The sequence below is a fragment of the Phalangium opilio genome, unplaced genomic scaffold, assembly GCF_054372755.1.
Source record: "Phalangium opilio isolate 3A_F unplaced genomic scaffold, DU_Popi_V2 ptg000217l_1, whole genome shotgun sequence".
NCBI lineage: Eukaryota > Metazoa > Arthropoda > Arachnida > Opiliones > Phalangiidae > Phalangium > Phalangium opilio.
The window spans coordinates 5,899,323-5,922,607 of NW_028324218.1; the positions used below are offsets into that span (position 1 = coordinate 5,899,323).

Here is a 23,285-nt window from a genome sequence, read left to right on the forward strand (position 1 = left end):
AATGTTTTTGGGCCTACTCGAAAAACATTACCTATACATTTCCATAAAATACTCATTTTCTTTGGAAAAAGGTTTCGCTTAACAAACACGAGAAGCGTTTTTGGGTGACTACGGAAACATTAACACTATATTTGACTTCAATAAATTATTTACGATAAGCTACTGTTAACTATACCGCCCTTCTGTTTTTGATTTTTGTCTTTATGGGTCGAGAAGTTTTAAATGGTTCCAATAGAGTATGGGGAATTTTATAAATTTATTCGTTAAAACTGTTTTGTTTAATTACTTGAACCCTGATTATGGTAGCCCTAAGTTTTAGGTATCGTTCGAAAGATAAGAAATAGGGCTATGACATACTCAAAGGACTTCCCTGTATCTCAAATAGAACCAGAGTGAATAGGTGTCGTGTAAATAAGACAAGCCCATGTTAATCCTATGGAGAGGACGTTTATGTATTAACATTTTGCTTAATTACTCGAGCCCTGATTGTGATAACCCTAAGTTTTAGGTATCATTAGAAAGAGGATAAATAGGGCTATGACATACCCAAAGGACTTCCCTGTATCTCAAATAGAACCAGAGTTAATAGGTGTGGTGTAAAGAAGACCATGTTAATCCTATGCAGAGAACGTTTATGAATTAACATTTTGCTTAATTACTCGGGCCCTGATTGTGGTATCCCCAAGGTATTATGTATCGTTCGAAAGATAAGAAATAGGGCTATGACATACCCAAAGGACTTCCCTGTATCTCAAATAGAACCAGAGTTAATAAGTGTTGTGTAATCATAATTTCAATGCTTAATTACTCGGGCCATGATTGAAGTATCCCTTATTATTAAGTATCTTTGGAACTACCACATATTCAAATTAGTTGCCACCTGTATCACTTATGGACCCAGCTAGAGTTGTAAAAGCATGGACATGGTTCAAAATGACTCACAAGCTACTGACACTCAACCAATTTATAAAAACCTTTAAAAAACCTTTTATTTTTGACATTGTTTATCGCATTTGAGATTGCGTTATTGCATAAGTTTAAAAGCCATTGAAAATTGAGGACAAGTTCGATGAACAAGACCCATATGGTTTCATAGTACAAGAACAAGGTGTCCTTACAGCGGACGCGTAGGTAGTTTGTTAGTAAAACTGGTATTACTATATAAATTTTTTTTTAAAATCCTTGAATTTTCGGTGGTATAACTAGCTAGGTAAGGGATAGCCCACGAAGTTTAGCACCCACGATTGAAGTTTAGTCGGAAGGGCGTTTGTGAATCCGTAGAGGATCCATAGCGGGCGTAGTACTTGGTACCCTGCTCACAATAAGAGACCTTTGAAATAAAACCTACGCTATTTTGATGCGAGTTGAGAGATACAACTTTCATGAAACAGTTAAACGAGGATCTAAATAATGGTTACTTGTATACCCAACAATTCATACAGCTACTAGGAATCATTGTGTAGCAGTATTGTCACTCAACGTATCTAGGGGGATTTTATTTGAGGAGCTAGACTCATCATTATGTATGACCAGGGATAGATTTAATTTTAGAAGTAGGAATGGAGAACGGTTAGTATTTACTTCAGTCCGACTCATAGCCCAGTATAGAGCCACTCCCTCCAACACGTAACGAAAAGTTTAAATTATCTTATTGGCTGCTCACTTAAACTACGTTTTTATGACGTTGCTGACGGGGACGGCGAAAAATACGTAATTCCTTTTTACCTCTGTCGCTATGACCCGCCTCTTCTTTCATACCCCCCCCCGTCCCGTGGATGGGGGTCCGGGTCTTTACTCTGTTCTCCATTCCTCGAGCTACTTCTAAAATTAAATCTATCCCCGATATGACCTCGCGAATTTATAATCTATCTCGATGCCTGTTGCACCCTAGCGCATGTAATGAAAAAATTACAGTTAGAAAGACGCCATTAGAATTATGAGGCGTGATGGGGATAGCTACCCTTACCGAAAATACCACCTCTAAAACACGTCTTAGGTTGGGCTGAAGACGTTTTTTAGAGGTTTGTTTTCGGTAAGGGTAGTAAGTTATCAAGCCCGATATACCCACAAAACCTGCATACATGGGATCGAGGCATGAGTTGCACAATTATTCCTATTAGGGTTGTATGTATTCCTGGTTGACGCTAATTGAAATAATTGTTAAGTTTCATTAATATGTGGTGTGGTGGCGTGTTATACAATTTTTAATTTCTAATCGTTTATGAACAAAAGTTATTCATACTTGATAAATAATTCTTAAAATCGGGTGTAGAGTCTGGGCATGTTTCACCACTTTGTTTGTCTTAAGACGGTGTTAGCATTGATAGGACGGTATGAGGACAACAAAGATTTGAATTAAGATATGGTTTCAAACAATACAGACCAAATATGGTGGTGGACTGGTAATGTTGAAGTCCTATCTAATGTCTGTGGATCAGATGACCTACCCAAGCCCAACCAATATGTATTTTTAATTTTAGCCTAAGACCATGGTACATTCCATTAGTAATTTCCTTGAAAAATACATTTACATGCTCCAAAAACGTAATTACATAAAACCATAAGTTTATAAGATATGTTCATAAGTATGACACTTCCTATACTCTTCGTAATGCTAGAGAGTAGAGTCTTACTGAAAGTCCTACACTCGGCGGTTCATTTTGCAGATAGGACTTCCATCTAGGTCCTATTTAGCCTGTACTTAGCCTTTGACAGCGCCCCACTCACTCACCAGGCCTCCCTCGCTTTACCTCCTCGAATCTATGACCTACCTCACTCACTCACTTCAAAATTACAAGCTCCAGTTTGTCATGACCAGAGATTAATTAAACAAACTTATGGTATGAACTTATGTTAAAACTATATCCATAGACCACCAATTTAAATCCAAAAATAGAACAATTCAATTAAAAATTTGTCTGGAAAATATGATAATTGCTTACTTAAAAAAAAACGTCCGAAGTATTCTTGAACTACAAACCAAACAAACCCATCATCAACCTTCGAGCATTTTAAAAAATACACATATTTTAATTTTAAAATATAATATGCTAATTTTTCCCATATATTTTTATGCCCTAAGGTGTTAGTAATTAACCCACCTTATGTACTTTTATGGTAAACATTTTGCCTCGCAGCTTAAATTGATTGAAATTAGTGAACGGTTCGCGTCAGAACCCGAGCTCTAATTAAGTTAAATTTGCGTGAATTTCCTTTTCACGTAATACCATACACACTTAAATCCAAGGAGTAGAGCACTTTTCAGATGAAAACATAAAGAGCTATCTCAATTGTGACGTCAATACCTTGGTAATACCAAAAGTATATAGAATAAAAATAAAAAGTACACTTCAGTAACAATTCCCTGCCTATGGCGATAGATTTCAAGGTACTCAAACACCAGACTCAATTTTTTATTAAAAGTCAAATAAAGCAGGAATTTAGCGACACCTCATTTAGATCTGCATATATATATAACTCAACTAGTTGCACCCACAACAAACCAGTGTGGTTGATTTGGTGTACACGTATAAGTTTCTAGTGGGATTTAAAAAGCTAGATCGTCCCTCAGAAACGTCAGGAACACGTCATCTAGACCTTTAAAAGATACGGATCGCTTTTTAGCCACGTCTTAATATTTATATCTACCTCAAGGAACTTATAGTTTGACAACTGCTGTAATAGAAGTAGCATAAGCGTATCATGATCCATAAATATGAAACTACCGATGCTTCGTAATTCTAGAGACTTACTGAGATCTAGCAGGACTTCCATCTTCCTATTTAGTCTGTATTAAGCCTTTGACAGCAGCGCCTCACCACCAGGCCTCCCTCGCTTTACCTCCTCGAATCTATGACCTCACTCACTCCCTCACTTCAAAATTACAAGCCTTTCAGTTTGTCATGACCAGATATTAATTAAACAAACTTATGGAAGGAACATATCTTAATCAATTACATCGATAGCGACGTATTGGCATCATAGTTTTACTATGTGAATATTATTATTATTATTGGGTAATCTTGTTGATGTCTACCATCCCACGGTTTTGTTCTATAGCCTTTACTTATTAAAAATAGTACAAAGATTATTCTCTTTAAGTACCTTGGAGTTGTTTAAAATAAATGTTTTCATCTTAATCTGAAGGAAAAATACGTCACTTCAACTCCAAGTCACGTTAATTATTCTTCTGTTACGTCATTTTAATATTATCCAATGAGAAACGCGCGCGAACTCTACTATATCATACCAAGTAGACACGTGAGAAGCCTTGCCTAGATAGATTGAGTCGGCGATTCTTGCTCCTTTACTCTAACCAAAGTTTCTCTTAGATTTGAGTCTCTGACACTTCGTCAGTTGAATTCCAAACGCGTTCGACTCGAGGTGCATTTTCGTGCCCAGCTAGTGTTACTTTTGCAAGAGAAAAGGAAATACCCAATCATGGTTATTAAGGTAAGGATTAATTAAATTCTCTCTCCTTCTTGGCTTGATTGCGTGCAATTGCCGGAGTATTATATTTATTTTCATTTAATTGCATTGATATTATCGTTGCTTTGATTTTAACTTTGGTATTTTGAGGTCTTGGTTGTTGCGTAAGTTTAGTTGTTTATATTTTTGGCGTGTTTTTAAACAGAATTAAGACTATTTACTATTAACTTAATAAACTAAATCATATTTAATTAATTGCACTTAAATTCGTCAAGTTTAAATTTCTAAATTCTAATTAGACAGAAACGTATGAAGTTTTTTGAATGTTGCAAAGAGCACGTGATTTTTCTGGCATCCTACGTCTTAGGAAGTCTAGGGCGCTACTGTTTTTTTTTTTTTAATTTTAAGAGGTTTTCAAGTTAATTTCTTTTTAGAATTTTCCATGGTTAGTTTAAGCATAGTTATTGTGCATTTTGATAGTTAAAAACCGTAGATTGTAAATGTTTTAGAACGGGAAAATATTTCTTTAAGTCAGGGAAACAAATCTATGAATGTGAAATCACTTGAAATCTCGTGAATTCAAGTGAATTTTCACGAATTTATCATCAGAATTTCCCTGATATTATTAGGGAAGAATAAATTAGTAGCCCTGAATTTGTTTTCCAACTAAAATCTTTCTTCAAATCTGATATTCAAAACTTTATCATGTAAAATTCAACGTTAAATCAGTTGAAATCTTGTTAATTTGAACTGAAATTACGTTAAATATTATGAATTTAAATTAAACAAAAAATTATGTTAGAATTCCGAACACCGAAACAACGAAAGAAATATTTGAACTTCGACTGTATTTTATAATTTTCGCCGAATCATCATAACGCATTGTTTATTCTTGTCTATTTAATAGAAGCCAATAAATATAAGGTGCTGTTTAGTAAGAGCCCACTAGCTTAGATCTTCTCCAATACTCCATACTCCTAAGTTTAAATGTATTAGTTCCATCAAACTAAACAAACTACATAGCAACTTGGAATAAAACCAAAAAATACAGTACTAGGTATAATATCACCATATTTATTATATATTGAATTTCCCTTTCGAAACTGGTTAGTTTTAGCATTATTTATAATTTTCCCGTAGTAGACATTTTATCGCATACATGTACAGTACTCTACCTACTGCTTTAGTGGAAATCTACATTTTGAGATAGCTCATAGTATCGATTTAAATGTCTGTACATATGCACGTTATCATTCGATTTCATCATGTTAGCGTAATGTCAGGGACGAATTTAAAACAAAAACAAAACTTTTTGACAGATACATGTTTCTATGGTAATGACAAAGGGGTTGGATACTTGCTTATCTAGATTCTCTTAAGTTTTTACTAAAGTTAAATGCTATTATAAATTTTTATATAATTGTAAATGAATGTTCTACCCCTTGGTCGACCCCGTGCCTGGTTAACGAAGTCTTTGCGTGGATAGATATCATCAGCGTTTATATAGCCAAAATTTTAATGAGATAGTTTGTAATATTCCGTATAAATGACACGAAACTCATTTTGTACTTGGTATTAAGTTACTTGTAGATATGGATTTATTTTGTTTTGGTTTTGCGGCGTTTGTGTTAAGGGTTAGAGTTGAACTGATTTCATAGTCGGATTCAGCACGTTTTGAGCTTTAAAATGAGTACTTACAATATGGGGTTAAACGCAATAGCATACGAGATATGACTATTGTTATGTAAAAATTAATTTAGCCATGGATTTTTATATATTTTAGCAGGGAAGTCTATCTATCCCTGATTTTAGTGTAGTTCTTTTTAACATGTATTTCAACCCAACCGAGGATTTCAACGCTATATTAATATTTATTCTTCCTCGGAAAGTTTGGTAGCTTTAATTCATTTCTAATTAATTCATAATTCCATAAATTAAGCATGAATATTGCCTTTAAATTAATATTTTTATATTTTAGTAGAGTTCTTTAGAGCATGTATTTCAACACTTAGTTAATATTAACTTATTCTTCGTCTTAAAGTCTGGAAATTCATGAAACCATAAATTTAGCATGAATTTTGCCTTGAATTGAATCAAAGTTCATGACTCACTCAATCCCGCTGCTTTTTTACTTACAAGAGGTTTAGAATATTCATATATATAAAAAACCATGAATTATTTCTAGAACAAATTAGGTATGATTGTGAGTACTCAAATTAAAGTTTACGACTAGCGGAAAATGAATATGCAATTATTTAACGTCTATTTTAACCTAGCTGTCATTTATGAAGCAAAAACATCACCTGCATAAGCTTACCCAACCCAATGTTAGTTCCCAGAAACCATTTCGCTAAAATAAAGCAACCGAACTCCCATATTTGTTTTTATTATTATTATACACACAGAGAATGGAACCTGCAAAAGTCATAAACTTAATAAAAGCGTTTCTTTTATCCTGCATAAAACATTAATTGGCAATAGAAAGCGTTTTCTCTAGTTAATAAATGACAACTTAACATGGCAACGTTGTTAAACTGTTCTTTAATAACAAGTTTCCGTTAGATTACATAGTAAGTCGTGCGGAACCTTCCGCCACTTGTAATTTAACTTGTTTTAGGGCTGACAATAAGTTGCCCTGAACAGTCACGACACGCTTAGGAAAATCAATACGTTTAAGTTAGGCCTAACTCGTATCACAGGTGGCTTTTTTCCTTTTTAAAGATTGTAGCCAAATCGTTATTTAAATTATGTTTCCAATGACCTAGGAACCAGATGGGAGCTAAATTGATTGAATATTGATTTTGGTGTTAATAGTTATTGATGAAAGTTTGAAAAGTTAAGCCTAATTTGAAAGTGTTCAGATTTTCCAATAACGGCTTTTCTTTATTTTAACCTGGGATAGATTTAATTTTAGAAGTAGGAATGGAGAACAGAGTAATCTGGGCGCGCGTCAAAGTCCCGGGGAAGGGGGGTATGAAAGAAGAGGCGGGTCATAGCGACAGAGGTAAAAGGGAATTACGTATTTGTCAGCAACGTCATCAAAACGTAGTTTAAGTGAGCAGCCAATAAGATAATTTAAACTTTTCGTTACGTGTTGGAGGGAGGAGCTCTATACTGGGTGGTCTATGAGTCGGACTGAAGTAAATACTAATCGTTCTCCATTCCTACTTCTAAAATTAAATCTATCCCTGTTTTAACTGAAAACAAGGCTAGTTAGTTCAGTTTGAATCAGTTCTTACTGTGCTGCACTGATAGATAGTATAGTACAGTTTGAATCAGTTCTTACAGCGCTAAACTAGTTCAGTTTGAATCAGTTATCGTTCTGAACTCAGAATAAAATAAGGTTTATTGCAGTGGAGTTTCTTCAACCCCTCTTGCTTGTAATGAATAATTAAATAATGTGATTAAAATAATTGTAATTAATTCCATACTAAGCGTGGTAGTTATCATTAAGGGCTTCCTACGAAACTTTGGTCTTAAATGTTTTATCGCTTGATCCTTTTAATATTGGATACATAAGAAGCAAATGGCAGTTTAATAAAACCATTTCTGATTGCAGGTGCTTCCAAATCACGATTTTTTTTTAGCTAGAAACAACTACCCACTGGTTTTTAAAATTATCAGTTTCAAACGATTTCTAGACGTAGGTTTCGTATTTATGGGTACTGCCCCCGTTTTGCTAATCAAAATCTTTTAAAGATAAAGACCTTGTAAGACTATTACCACCCTAAAACAAGAAGTTCTCTAAATTAAGTTAATTTGAATTTGAAATTCTTTTTATCGTTACTCGCCATCTGTTAGAAGGAATTTTTAATTAATTTTATTATAATTGAATTCAGTTCGACGAGAGCTTTAAAATGAGTACTTACAAGATAGGGTTACCATATAACGTTAATTGAAATTAATAATTATAATTAATTTTAAATGTATAATTAACTTCATATGAAGTTGAAGATAGGTATGACTTCAGACTGGTTTTTTAAGCACAATTCAAAAATGTAGGTTAAAATGTTCGTTATAATGATTATGTAGTTTAAAATTAGTATTTACTTTAATTTTGGTATCTTCAAGCCTAGTTTACTAGTATTCAACTCCAAATATGAACCCTACCTCAAAACAAACTTAATAACATATTTTAGCGAAACATTTTAAAAGTCCCGAAGCTTAATGCGAAGTTTAACACATTAAACCGTGAAGTTTCAAAAATATTTAAATACAATAATTAGTATTTAGATCTTCGAATCATTATACGTGACACATTGAACTTTCTCACCAAACAAGAAGCAATAGAACAAAACAATATTCCCAAAAAAGGAAATTATAGAAATTTAATAATAATTACAGTTAAGGATGATTTTTTAAAATAAAATTTATTCCTTTTTTAAACGCCTTTGGGTAGGGACTACAAGACGCCGTTAATATTTAATATTTACAAGATGTTTCATTTTCTTTTCTTTTTTAACAAGGTCACTTTTTCCTATCCTAAAGTGGTAGTACTGTAATTATACTAAGCTATTGTTAATTATACATCTCTTTTGTCTGTAATTATTAGTTAGTGGCAACTTTATTTTCTCGTCCAGTAAATGAGATTTTTATAACTAATTTAAACCTAATTCATACGCTTCTTTTGAAGCCTTTAGGCACGCGCCATATAAGGGAATATTATCATTATACCAGTTTCCTTTTCAAGGTTTTTAAAATTATATTTTTGGAATTAATTTCTTTAAAGATAGCGGGGTTATAATTGTCACCGTTGTATTCAGGTCCTTTTAAACTTTAAAATGAGTACTCAGAATGCGTAAATTGAGCTGAGTAAAATATTGGAATGATTGTATTAAAATATAATTATCAGGGTTGTATTCAACTCCTTTTAAAGTTTAAATTGAGTGCTCATGAAGTGCTTGTTGTATTCAGCTCTTTTGAAACTTTAAAATGAGTACTCAGAATGCGTAAATTGAGATGCGTAAAATAGTGGAATGCTTTTATTGAAATATAATTGTTTATAATTATCCCTTTTGCATTCAGCTCATTTTAAAGTTCAATTTCAGTGCTCGTAAAGTTATGGTGACATTATGGGTAGGAATTAATTATGCTTAAATTGAGCTATCGTTTATTTTTAGATTTTATGCATTGGGAGAGGGTTTTCTTTAAATACAACTGATGCCATTAAATTCAGCTCGTCATAAGCTTTCATTTGAATACCTACAATATATAATTCTACGCATGTGCTCATATCATGCTCAAATTATGCTCAAAACTAACTTTTAGTTGAACATAGGTGTTGTATATACTCTAAGAAAAGCTTATGACGAGACTAATATGATGATGCAGTTTAAAAATTTTTAAATTAGCTTAGGTTAATTCTATTTACTAAAATTAAAACCAAATTTGATATTTACAAAATATTATATAAACCTCAAATACCGCAAAAAATTTTAAACATCCTACGCATGTTACAACCATCAGACAATTCTAATTAATATGCAAGACTCGTTACAATTTGAAATCATCTTCAGAGCATAGTGAGTTGTTGAACTCCGCCTACCTTTGAACGTGCTCAAAAGTCTTGGATGAGTTCGCGTATAAAATTCATTGGCGTATCAAACTACGTTAAAAGCGTAGGTTAAACCCACGAAATGCAATAACAAGTAAACCAAATTTAAATTATCAGAAAACCTACGGTTAGGAGGGAAATAACCCTTTTTAAATGTGGAAAATCAGCTTTTTTTCTCTCTTTTCTTGTTGAGCGAGCGAGTGTTGTCTGATTTTTTGACCCTATATGGAATTGGATTGAAGAACGACTTTGAAACACGCCCACTCAAAAGTCTTATGACATAACAATTATGTCTGCCTGTGTTTCCATGTTGTTTTCCAATCCGTTATGCCATACGCCCATCGGTATCTATGGTTGTCTTCGCCATCCCTGTGTTAGTTTTAACCATTTTGATTTGAGCGTATACGCTTGATTTGACTGCAAAGATTTGAACCAAAGCCTGATTTATTTGACCATTTTGAGCATAAAGTTTATTTATTTGACCATTTTGAGAGTCAACTTTATTTATTTGACCATTTTGTGCGTCAGCGTTATTTATTTGACCATTTTGAGCGTCAGCTTTATTTATTTGACCATTTTGAGCGTCAGCTTGATTTTATTTGACCATTTTGAGCGTCAGCTTGATTTTATTTGACCATTTTGAGCGTCAGCTTGATTTTATTTGACCATTTTGAGCGTCAGCTTGATTTTATTTGACCATTTTGAGCGTCAGCTTGATTTTATTTGACCATTTTGAGCGTCAGCTTGATTTTATTTGACCATTTTGAGCGTCAGCTTGATTTTATTTGACCATTTTGAGCGTCAGCTTTATTTATTTGACCATTTTGAGCGAAAGCTTTATTTATTTGACCATTTTGAGCGAAAGATTGATTTATTTGTTAATTTTGAGCGAAAGATTGATTTTATTTGACCATTTTGAGCGAAAGCTTGATTTTATTTGAATATTTTGAGTGTCAGTTTGATTTTATTTGAATATTTTGAGTGTCAGTTTGATTTTATTTGAATATTTTGAGCGTAAGGTTGATTTATTTGACCATTTTGAGCGTAAGGTTGATTTATTTGACCATTTTGAGTGTAAGCTTCACGATTTTATTTACTTTTGCTTGGGTATTTAATATGGAATATTCGATCAAGTTTCGACATAAGACTGTAAGGGCTCTTTTTGATATGTGACGAACCGCCTGTGGTTTTCTTTTAAAATATAAATAATTGAGGTTTTTGTTTGATAACACTTTTAGTCTTTAATATAAAAATCTTGGCAAGCGCCCTGCTGTCTGCATCGTATCCTGAGGCATTTTATTACTGAATTATTTAAGAAGAAGAAAAAGAAAAGCCTTAAGGATCGTCCTATTTAGCGACAAAAGATTCTATATACCGTTTGATCATATTTTAAAGTTTAATTTGACATATTTTGACTTTTTAATTATAGGGTTATCCATCATTGGTAATGAGATACGGTCTAATTAACTGTTACAGTTCTATCAGTCTCTTAATGAGTTTTTAAATGAGTACCTACAACCATAGGTGTAGAAAATAATATCGGTTTAATTGCGTAAATTTACGCACAATGAGTTAGAAAATTGTTACGCGTATATTTACGCGCGAAATGTTACGAATTGTTATAGTTATTTGCTAAAATATAAGCTGTTACTAGCTTAAGTTAAAATTTACGTGAATTTTTGGCTTAAAAGTGCTCAAACGTAATGCGTATTTTGAGCACTCTGACCCTAGGTTAATAAAAATATCGGTGATATTGCTTAAATTTACGCACAATGAATTAGCTCAAATCTTTACGAATTGTTATAGTTGTTTGCTAAAATATAAGCTACTTCTACTAGCTTAAGTTAAAATTTACGCATTGCATTTTTTGCTCACACTTGCTCAATTTTAACGCGTATTTTGAGCACTTCAACAAAGTATCTCATCTCGTGACGCATTTCAGAGTTTAAATGTTGAATAGTTAATTTAACCGTACACCTTATTTCTATAATTATTTAACTGCAAAGGTAATTAACCTAATTTGCGCAATTTGAGCGTAGAAACAAAAGTTTGTATTATAAAAACCCATCAGTTGTTAAAGTTGAAAATGTACACTTAAACACCAGTACCCGAAAAAATTCCAGAGAGATTCTTGAAATTTTGTTATTTAGATTGGAATCTTGCATAAAATTCTTCTTATATAAATTAAGACTTCTGGTAACTTTTCACTAAATACATTCCTTAAAAGGAGATTAAGTTTATTGGCCCCTTCAAAAAACGTAACTTCTATTCGTTTTTGTCAAAATCAACAAATGTCTAGCAGTTTTCCGCATATTCTGTTTTTCCTACCACCCGCTGTCAGGATGTGAAAGTTCCTTTTAATATGCCATACTATAACACTTGAATTATAATAAAAAAAAAGTCCATGAGATTTCTACGAAAATTCTTTATAACCCTTTCGTAGCGAGTGTATAACAAGTTGTTGCGTAAGATTTATATTTATCAAATCTTATTGCAGTTTTCCTTGAAATTTTACGTGGGTGGATTGGATTGATCATTTTATACGATGCTGTTTTGTCAATCGTTCGCTAGAAACCTAACGCCCATAAATATATTTAAAATTAATATACGTGTGGATGTTTTTTAAAGTATTATGGTTGGTTTCGTCTATTTGTCAGCTTTCATTTGAGTACTCACAAGCGTACCTTTAGTTTATTACACAGAGTTATATTTGTAGTGTAAATATATTTGTAGTGTAAATATATTTGTAGTGTAAATTTATTTACACTTCGTCTAAAACTGTGTGTAATAGTGTAAATTTATTTACACTTCCTCTAAAACTGTGTGTAATAGTGTAAATTAGTACACATATATGTGTGTGGATATGTTCTAAAGTATTATGGTTGATTTCGTATAGTTTTGAGTTTTCATTTGAGTTCTCACAAGCGTACCTTTAGTTAATTACACATAATTATATTCATCGTGTAAAGTAATTTACAATTCGTCTAAAACTCGTGTGTAATTGTGTAAGTATATACCGAGATTTAGTAGATATCTGACCGTTAAGAAGTACTTACAAGTACTATCAATTTAGAACTTCATTTGATCTACGTTTATAGTTTTTGCATCTAAATGTAGTGTCAAATCTAAGCGTAAAATTATAGTTTTTACATCTAATTTTACACTTGGATTTAACAATTGATATTTAAATATAAACCCTGCATTGTTTATACTCATTTCAAAGCTTATGGTGTACTCCATCTAACAATGACCTCAAAACCTTCATAATTCAAACGAGCCTCACTATACACCCCAAAATATCAATTTAAACCCACTCTCCAAAATATATCCTCAAGTATAGACCTAAGTGTCAAATTTACGAAATTTATTTTTAGGATAAAAAAGAAATCTGATATCTTTATCTTACCAAATGAAGTTATAAAAAAAACCCACCCATGTTGCTTAATAATAACTTTGCTATCCTATAAACCATTTTTGAAAACAAGCCATAATTTATCATATTTACTTTCTGAAATACTTGCTTGGCCCACCCACTAAAATTTGTTAAATTTAATCCATTCCATTCCATTTAAAAAGGGACCAGTTCGCACTAGTTTCTTTAAAAATTAAGACAGACAAATTTTAAGATTTCATTAAACGACGTTAACATAACACAATGAGATTTTATTATTTAACAGAAAATTTTCGTTAAATGATATTTCAAAGCCAGTAACACTCGTGTTTAAGTGCAAAGAAAACATTGAAAATGGCCAAGTTACTACTAATTTTAAGTGATGCTTCACAGACTAGTGGTCTGACTCTAAGAATTAAAATACTTAGAAAAATAAATTATTTAACGGACACTTTAGATTGAGTGATATTAGGATATTTATGGAGTTTTATCTTTTGTGACATAAGATTCTTACCAGAGCTGTTACACAATGATGTAGTCTAAGTATTACGTATTACCATAAGTTTATAAGTGATATGTTCCATACGTATGACACTACCTATACTTCGTAATGCTACTGAAAGACTTGCAGCTCGGGCTAGTTCGAGAAGGAGAACGACGGAAGCGAGTCAATTGAAGTCCTATACTTTGTGGTTAATTTTGAAGCTAGGACTTCTATCTAGGTCCTATTTAGTCTGCATTACTAAGCCCCCTTTGACAGCAGCGCCTCACCAGGCCTCCCTCGCTTTACCTCCTCGAATCTATGACCTACCTCCCTCACTCACTTCAAAATTACAAGCTCCAGTTTGTAACCACTGACAAACTATGGTGAACATATCTTAATAACTTATGGTATTATATTGTATATCAATTTTAAAATTGTTTTGGCCATCATTTTAAATTAAAACTGCAATGTAAATAAAGCCAATTTAATTTCGACATAACTTGACCTCAGTGACCTTTAGCTACAGATGGAATTTTGCAATCGGTCTTCGTGATGGCATAGACCTTTAAAATATCTTTAATTAAAAAATAATAATTATCGAAATCGGTCCAATAATAGAAGAGAAATAAATAGTTATAACAAATAATTCCTAAAATTCCATTCAAAATATTTTAATAAATTTTAATAATGTAGTATTAAAGAAACCGAGTAATTTCAAGTGTATCTCCACTTGTAATAAAAATATGACTAATTTGGGTTAAGTCTTCAGAAAATATGTCCAGACTTTCAACAGCTAAAAATACAGACGAAAAAGTTAGAATTTCAAGATGTCATAAATTAATTTTTAACTTTCCACAGTTCCTCTCACTACAGTTACTGTAGCTGCCTAGTTGACCCCAATAAATTATTTAAAACAAGGCATTTTTAACGTCCTTATTTCGTGATCACGGTGCTTTTAAACTATAGTATTGAATTACCTCTAAACTGACCTCAAAATTTGAAACAACATTGAATTTCTAGTGTCTACATTAGCATTATTTTAAAATTTTATTATTTATTAACATCTGCGCGTACGGTTTGTCAAAATGAGCAGTGGGTATTTCTTAATAACCTCATTATATGAATTATTGTTATCAAAAATGTTTCGTAATTTTTAGGAATTTTTTTCAAAAATGTTTATTAATTTTAAATTGGTGAGGTTTAACTACTTTTTCGGATTTGTGTATTCACGATTTTGTGATTATATGCAATGGGAAAAGAAACTCGTTTGGCCCTAAGGGACGTAAATTTAAGTGTAATTAAATTCAAATTGGACTTAAATTGCGTTTTAATTGGATCTATGGTCCATTTTTAGTAGGTTATCTTTTGATTGTACTGCATTTCAATTTTGTTATACTTGTTTTTGTAAATTATTTATGTTAGTGTAACTTTGCAAGCCTTTCTTTACGTTTTGAAATTACTGTAAAAAATATTTACAACGTAGCGATTAATGTTTTCAAAATTAGTATTAATGTAAATATTTACAATTTACATTGTAACTAGAAACCATATCGTGTTTGTATTCGTTTGAAAGGTCTTTACAAGCTACACTCAAAAATAACTTTACAAAATGTTTTCTGACAAGTTGTAAAATTACTTCGCGATTGTAAACATATTTACAATTAAAAGTTACAATCGCACCAAACCCCATAGTGTTTATACTCATTTTAAAGCTCTTTAAGAGCTGAATCCGAATATGATATTATAATTTAACATAAATTATGTCAAACTTAACATTAATTCAAGCACAATGGGTGTAAACAACTTATTTTAAAATATAAAAACAATATATAACATTTTAAAACAATTTCAACTTGACTTGTGGTTGAAAGACGTCACTAGAAGTCTGACGCCTACTTAAATAGCCTGAAACAACAATTTTTCTTAAACGCCGACGCTTGAAAGTCAAGAAATCTTGAAAATCTCGCCCTTGTAAACTCATATTAGACCCACTGTCGGTTACTCAATTTAGAGAGAAAACGTAATAACGTTTTATTTTTTTGTTGTAAAAAAGGAAACTTAACGGCCTTGACAAAAATTAGGTGTAAGGTTCTTTAAATCTTACACACGTAGGTGTGAATAATACATACGCGTTGAAATTAACGAATTTAACAACGTTTTTATTTTTCTCTAAACATTAAAAATTTAAATCTCGTACATTTTAATTACAGAGTGACGTACACTATAGTTTTCACGTTCAACAACGGCCCTGGACACCCACTAAAAGGCGTGGACCAATCGCTGCTGAGTATGGAACACCAGGACCTGCTTCAGTAGCCCTACCTTCTACCATTGGTTAGTTAATAACGTGATTTAATTAATATATTTTGTGCCTTAATTAAGTCAGTACCTTGTAAACAAATTTAAATATCGGTCCAAGGGTTTACTTTACAATCACAAAAGAACAAGGGTGAAACGTGTTATTACGATTAAACCAACTTGTTCGCAATAATAATAATAATGTTTTGTGTTAAACATAACTTTTTAGACAAGGAGGATTGATACTGCATTTACACCAGGAGGCCAGGCTAGTTGGAGGTTAAAGTGCAGTGCCAATTAACCTGGTATCCTGGTGTAAATGGTATCAATACGCTTAGTGTGAAAACTATGTACATAATTAAAACTAAACTATTCAATTAATTTTTAAGGTGTCGGTAGCCATGATTCCGTCTCAAAGAGGGAAAAATCTCCTGCTTTTTCATTCGGTGGTCGGTAAGTAAAGTTTCAAATACTTCTCTAATGGACCCTATTTATAGGTATGTCAGGGATAGATTTAATTTAGAAGTAGGAATAGAGAACGGTTGGTATTTACTTCAGTCCGATTCATAGCCAACCCAGTAAAGAGTCCCTCCCTCCAACACGTAACGAAAAGTTTAAATTATCTTATTGGCTGCTCACTTTAACTACGTTTTGATGACGTTGTTGACGGAGACGGCGAAAAATACGTAGTTCCTTTATACCTCTGTCGCTATGACCCGCCTCTTCTTTCATACCCCCTCCGTCCGGGGAAGGGGGGCCAGGACTTTGACGTACGTCCACATTACTCCCTTCTCCATTCCTACTTCTAAAATTAAATCTATTCCTGGTATGGGAAACAAAGTGGTTTATTAGATATCCCACCAAAGCCCTAAGGCATTTGTGGTTTCATACACCATACTCCATTTTAACCCCCAATTTTGAAAAAGGTGTCTATTTACATCTAAGAGCTAATACAACTTTCCTATCATTTTAGCCATGAAGAAAAGAGGGATATATTTGTTCCCGGACCCGGAGCTTACAATATTAGTGGATTGTGTCACCATGGCAAGGAAACCGCCGCGGCACCAACTCTTTCTGGAAAACTGAAGGAACCGGCACCGTTCAAGACACCCGCTCCTGGTGCTTACAGCCCCGAAAAGGCTGGACCAGTCGCTGTTGGTGCTGCACCCTCGTATTCATTTGGTCTCAAAACAAAAGACGCCAAGCCTGATCAAACACCAGGTAAGAGATGGTTCAAGTAAAGTTTATTCAAAGGCAAATAAAAATAAGTAACGGAAAGTGGTACACTGATCTGGATAAAGCACAACTATTCCAATTATCTATGTATTCCTACTATAGTATTCATACGCGAGTTTCCTCGTTTCGTTACTGTGACACACATCCTGTTACTTCTATTTTTATTTGATATAAATAACGTAGTTGGTTTGATGTTTGCAAGAAACACGCTTGCACGATGATGTTGATGAAGCCTAAGTTTGCAAGCTTTTTAACACTAATTTGGTGAATACCGCACATTGTAGCACCCGGAGCTTACAGTCCCGAAAAGGCGGGTCCCGTCGCTGTAACTGCTGCCCCTGCGTTTTCATTTGGGCTTAAGCCTAAAGATGCAAAACCAGACGACATACCCGGTAAATATGAACTTTTAGGACATACATGGTTTTGCTAGGTATTTATTAGTTGAGTCAAACATATTTCTAAAAGGCTTAGAGATGAAGAAATAATAAATAACAATTATCAAGATTTATGCGTAGTTTTTAGACTAGAAGGGTTGACACCATTTACACTGTGCCCCCCCCCCAAGTAGCCTGGCCTCCTGGTGTAAATTGTATCAATCCTCTCTAGTATGAAAACTATGTATTAAAAGGATTATTTGAGGGACTGTTTGGTTATTCTTCATTCCGATTAATATTTAGAACAGACCACTTTGATTAGACAATTGTTGCTAGCAGGGATAGATTTAATTTTAGAAGTAGGAATGGAGAACGGTTAGTATTTACTTCAGTAGTCCGACTCATAGCCCACCCAGTATAGAGCCCCTCCCTCCAACCAACACGTAACGAAAAGTTTAAATTATCTTATGGTTCAGTTAAACTACGTTTTGATGACGTTGCTGACGGGGACGGCGAAAAATACGCAATTAATTTTTACCTCTGTCGCTATGACCCGCCTCTTCTTTCATACCCCCTCGGGACTTTGACGCGCGCCCAGATTACTCTGTTCTCCATTCCTACTTCTAAAATTAAATCTATCCCTGATAAGGCGTTAAAATATTATACTTGAGAATAGAAATTACTTAATATAATTACGCATTAAGTCCAATTTCAACCCATTTTTGCGTGCATAGCACCCGGTGCATATAGTCCCGAAAAGTCCATATCCGTCGCGATACCAACGTCACCCTCTTTTTCATTTGGACTGAAAGGAAAAGACCCTAAAATTGATAACATTCCCGGTAAAATAAATTTAATACGCCCAACTAAAATATATAGTTTAACAAAATAAGGCATGCTTTTTGTGTATAACAGCACCTGGAACATATAGCCCCGAAAAATCTGCTCCTACTGCACTACCACACGCGCCTGCATTTTCATTTGGACTTAAAACCAAAGAAATAATGCCAGATCCCACTCCTGGTAATTAATTAACTTTTAATACGCATGGTTTTTAATTATATTTAATTGGGATATACGGTTTTTAACAAATTATCAATAATAATGTTCTATTAAAATCATTACAATTATTTCAACTTACCTGTTAGTTGTTTTGATTTGTTACTCATGGTACCAAAAATTCATAGATAAAAACCAAAAAGTATGTAAAGTGAGAAGCAAACGACCCTGATCTAGACCTTCACACGAATCACCCAATCAGAGAGAAGCTTCTTTGAGGTCAAAGGTTTAAAATTGTGGTGATCCAAACGTTGAATGTTGGTACTAGAGCTAGTATCTGCTACTATATAGAGAGCTTTCAGTTGGAGGAGGAGCTCAGTTGAGTCTCGTGACATAATTTACGCTGCCATATTGGTGGGTTGAAAGTAGGAATGAAGCTGAGACCACCCAACCAATATGGCTACCAGAACAGAACATCGGTAAGACTTGGGAGGGTGTGAGGTACTACTATTCCATCTGAAAGCTCTCCATCTCTATTGAGCCTATTCAGGCATGCATCGTGTGCTACGGTCGTGAGGGGGGTCTACACTATTTTGAGGGTAAAGTGGGCGTGTCTCGTAGTACACTGCGCGAGGAAGCTTCAAAGAAGTATACTTTATGTTTTTATTTATGAACTTTTGATGGTATTCAGTAATGTCTTTAATTTTTGAAGTATTTGTCCACAAAGATAGGGTTTCTTCTTATTAATATCAGCCCCTTCAGTCTTAATTGCTGAGAAAGTAAAATTTAATTTTTAGCTCCAAATGTTTACAAGATTCCGTCGACTGTTGGTAACGAAAAAGACGTGTTCCATAGGCACGGCCCATCTTATTCCATGCGACCCAAAACCGAAGATTTATTTAATGGTGTTGGAAAACACGTAAGTATTTGTAATTCAAAGTTACAATCAAAACAAAGAATTGTCTTATCTTACGAAATTTTCTCTAATTTTAGTCACCTGGACCAGCCAAATACGAACCAGTTACTGCCAACGCCTACAAGTCCAAGTCTCCGGCTTACACGCTAAGTTATCGTACCACCATTCCAGGAGATCGAACTCAAAAACCCGGACCAGGAGCTCATTCCCCAGAAAAGGTAAATGTCCTCAGTTCATATGGGTTGGGTTCTTGGTGGTTTTTCTGTTAATGAGACCAAGGATACATACATCTAATAGGAATAATTGTGTTACATCCATTTTTACTCAACTTATCTAGGCGGGCTTTGTGGGAGGAGTTAGCTAGACTAATCATTATGTATGACGAATTTTACCCATAGCGAGTTTCTAATCTATCTCATTGCCTGCCTGTTGCGCCTTGTGCGCATGCCTAGGAACTCGCGTTGCTACCCAACCAATAATACGACGCCAGAGGCCCGGCCTTCAAAACCCCCATAGAAATTAAAATGGGATATATGGGCACACAATTATTCCTATTGTCTTTATGTATTCCCGGTGATACCAGACCATAGGAGTTGATTTTATTAAAATACTATCGTTTACTTGAAGTGCTGGTAATTTTCTCGTTAAAACTCTTTGTTTTTAACTTAACTTAATTTCATTTTAATTAACATTGGTATATGTGATTAATTATTAACTTGAAATTATAATTAACGTTGGTATATCTGATTTATTATTAACTTTAACTATAATTAACGTTGGTATATCTGATTTATTATTAACTTTAACTATAATTAACTATGGTTTATCTGATTAATTAATAACTTTAAATTATAATTAACGTTGGTATATCTGATTAATTATTAACTTTAAATTATAATTAACGTTGGTATATCTGGTTAATTATCAACTTTAAATTATAATTAACGTTGGTATATCTGATTAATTATTAACTTTAAATTATAATTAACGTTTGTTTATCTGATTAATTATTAACTTTAAATTATAAATAACATTGATATATCTGATTAATTATTAACTTTAAATTATAATTAACGTTGGTAATTTCTATTTTAATTTATTAACATTTAATTTAATCTTAACCGGGTTTGACTAACATTTTTAATACAGGTTTGGATGATTACTAAACAAAGTTCTCCGAGATACTCTTTCGGTATCCGACACAGTCCTTATATTATGAGTCCTAATGAATAACGTTTGTGTAACAACTTAAAAAAAAATTCAAATTTCTAACACACACAAACCAAGAGCCAGTGTTAATAACACATAAAAATAAGTCTCAGAAGATCAGTTTTAGTTTTCACGGTAATTTTACAAAACAATTTTGCCTGCCTGGCTTACGCGAACCTTGCTTAATTCCTATCAAAAACAAATGCAAATAACAGAAAGTAAGTGGAGTAGAGTAGAACGTAGAACAAGAAATATTGCCTCTAAAGTCGTAAGATTTTCAACTGAACAGTGGGAAGTAGAAAAGGAGACGTATGGAGAGAGGCCAGAGGGGTGTAGTTTAATATGGCTTCTCCCTTTCCACCAAAATGGAGGCAAACTTTACAGAGTGGAAGGCTTGTGAGGGAATGCATTTGATTGGCTAAGCGGAGGAATGACGTTTACTGGGGTGTATTTTCATCTCTTTGCCCACTCCCTATTGTGGGGTTGAAGTAGTATGCTACACCACGAGCCTAGACTCCTTCCACAGTGGGTTCCTTCTTGTCACGTGTGTTACTGTTTGTATATTAAGTTACTATTTGGCGCCGCCATCTCTCCAACACAAAATGTACTACTTTCAAAACATATTAGTGCTGTTTACGTATGCAACTATACAGCCAACGAGCGCTTTTTTTTTAACTTATCAAGATTTCCATTAGAGGACAGTTCATAGTGCGAGTGAGTTTGCTGGAACTCTTGATGACGCTTTCCACGTGATAAGCGATAACCAAGTTTTTCCTAGTGGGTGGTGTTAAGATTTACGGTTGGCAGTCCAAAAAAGCGCGTACCATCTTTCTCCTGTTCTATTCCTCGCTGACTTGAGAGATGAGCTGATTGACAGACACTATGAAAGGAGTTTACTTTCTCTTATTCATATTTGCTTTTGATTCTATTGTTTCTTAATATCAGGGATAGATTTAATTTTAGAAGTAGGAATGGAGAACGGTTAGCATTTACTTCAGTCCAGTATAGAGCCCCTCCCTCCAACACGTAACGAAAAGTTTAAAATATCCTATTGGCTCACTTAAACTAGGTTTTGATGACGTTGCTGACGGGGAGGGCTAAAAATACGTAATTCCTTTTTACCTCTGTCGCTATGACCCGCCTCTTCTTTCATACCCCCCCCCGTCCCGTGGTAGGGGGTCCGGGACTTTGACACGCGCCCAGATTACTCTGTTCTCCATTCCTACTTCTAAAATTAAATCTATCCCTGTTAATATCTAGAACCTTGGGCTTTAATCGCAACTGCTCTTCAAATCTGCCTTAAATTTTCTTTATAGTTGTAGTTCACTTTGTGTAGGCGTTTGTTGTAGTGTGTAGTGGAGATAGTAGTTCGGTTTTAGTTTAGAATCAGGGGTTGGACACTTAATCCTAGTGATTTTTGGCGCCTTAAACAGATATTTCTGTGTTTATTTACAGAGATTTAAGAAATATTATTATTACAAAGTGTCCAGTCCCTATTGGACAACGATGTTTTTTTTTGTGTTTGTTGTGTAATTCATTTCTTACACTATTTTATATTTAAAATTTATCATTTTAGGTTGTATTTCAGCAAACGCCAGCTTATAGTTTTGGAATACGCCACTCTCAACACGCCTATGGTATTGAAAAAGGCAACAAACTGAACAAATGTTAATTATTTTACAAACAATTAAAACGCTAGTAAATCTAAAACAAATATTAACAAAACGGGCAAATTTCTTTTATAGAAAACAAAGTTACAGAATTAAATCTATTATAAACAATGAAACAAATAAATAAAATAAAAAACCACGGTCTTTTAAAATGGAACAAAAAATATAAAATATAAAATATTTTTATTTTTAAAAAAAAATAATTAACAAATTTACTCTAACTGGCGCTATGTGCCAAAACAAAAGGGGCGGGGCGGGGATATGACAAAATACCTTTTTTTAACATGTAATAATTCTCTTCACGTGGCTTGTTTAATTAGTTATGCCATTTTCGAAGATAAAAATTAAATAATTCTTTATAGTTCCTTAAATTGTTGATTTTATTTCATGCTTAGAGATAATCTTTGATTATTAAAAGCTTTCTGGTTCATTTTCCAGGGAGAAATGAGGTGCGGCACTGAAACCAGTGCTGGATTAACAACTAGGTATGTGCCTAGGGATCCTGGAGCTCAGGGGGGCTTCCCGATATCGCAGTGGGCTCCCAAATGCCCAGTGCCTAGGGGTCCTCGAAGGGTGTTGATCCGAGAGTGCCCCCATGTTTCTTAGATAACGTACTTTCCTTCTAAGTTCTATAGTTAATTTAAGTGTTAAGGAGTTGTGTCTCTTTAAAGAAATTAGGTTAATTTTAAAGAACAATTTAATTAGATTAATTAAGGTAAATTTTTA

At 33.6% G+C, this 23,285-nt stretch overlaps 1 protein-coding gene across 2 annotated transcripts; it reads left to right on the plus strand.

Annotated features, from left to right (window-relative positions):
• The first annotated feature begins 4,328 nt into the window (after positions 1–4,328).
• LOC149615911 (uncharacterized) lies at positions 4,329–22,930 on the plus strand. Of its 2 annotated transcripts, XR_016376062.1 has the most exons (11): positions 4,329–4,452; positions 16,068–16,191; positions 16,545–16,608; positions 17,129–17,376; positions 17,676–17,783; positions 18,500–18,607; positions 18,681–18,788; positions 19,562–19,683; positions 19,758–19,898; positions 20,830–21,024; positions 22,466–22,930. XR_016376062.1 is itself a non-coding variant. In XM_089857372.1 (10 exons), exons 1-10 carry the CDS (start codon positions 4,441–4,443, stop codon positions 22,559–22,561), a joined length of 1,131 nt encoding a protein of 376 aa, XP_089713498.1. In that variant the 5' UTR covers positions 4,329–4,440; the 3' UTR covers positions 22,562–22,930. The 2 variants fall into 2 exon arrangements, 1 of the variants encoding a protein (XP_089713498.1); XM_089857372.1 differs by lacking the exon at positions 20,830–21,024.
• Positions 22,931–23,285: the final 355 nt, after the last annotated feature.

Excerpts from the sequence above, each read along its gene's own strand:
- LOC149615911 (XM_089857372.1), top strand. Across the intron at positions 18,608-18,680 it reads TAAAATTGATAACATTCCCG|CACCTGGAACATATAGCCCC; the intron begins GTAAAATAAATT and ends TGTGTATAACAG. Across the intron at positions 19,684-19,757 it reads TTAATGGTGTTGGAAAACAC|TCACCTGGACCAGCCAAATA; the intron begins GTAAGTATTTGT and ends CTCTAATTTTAG.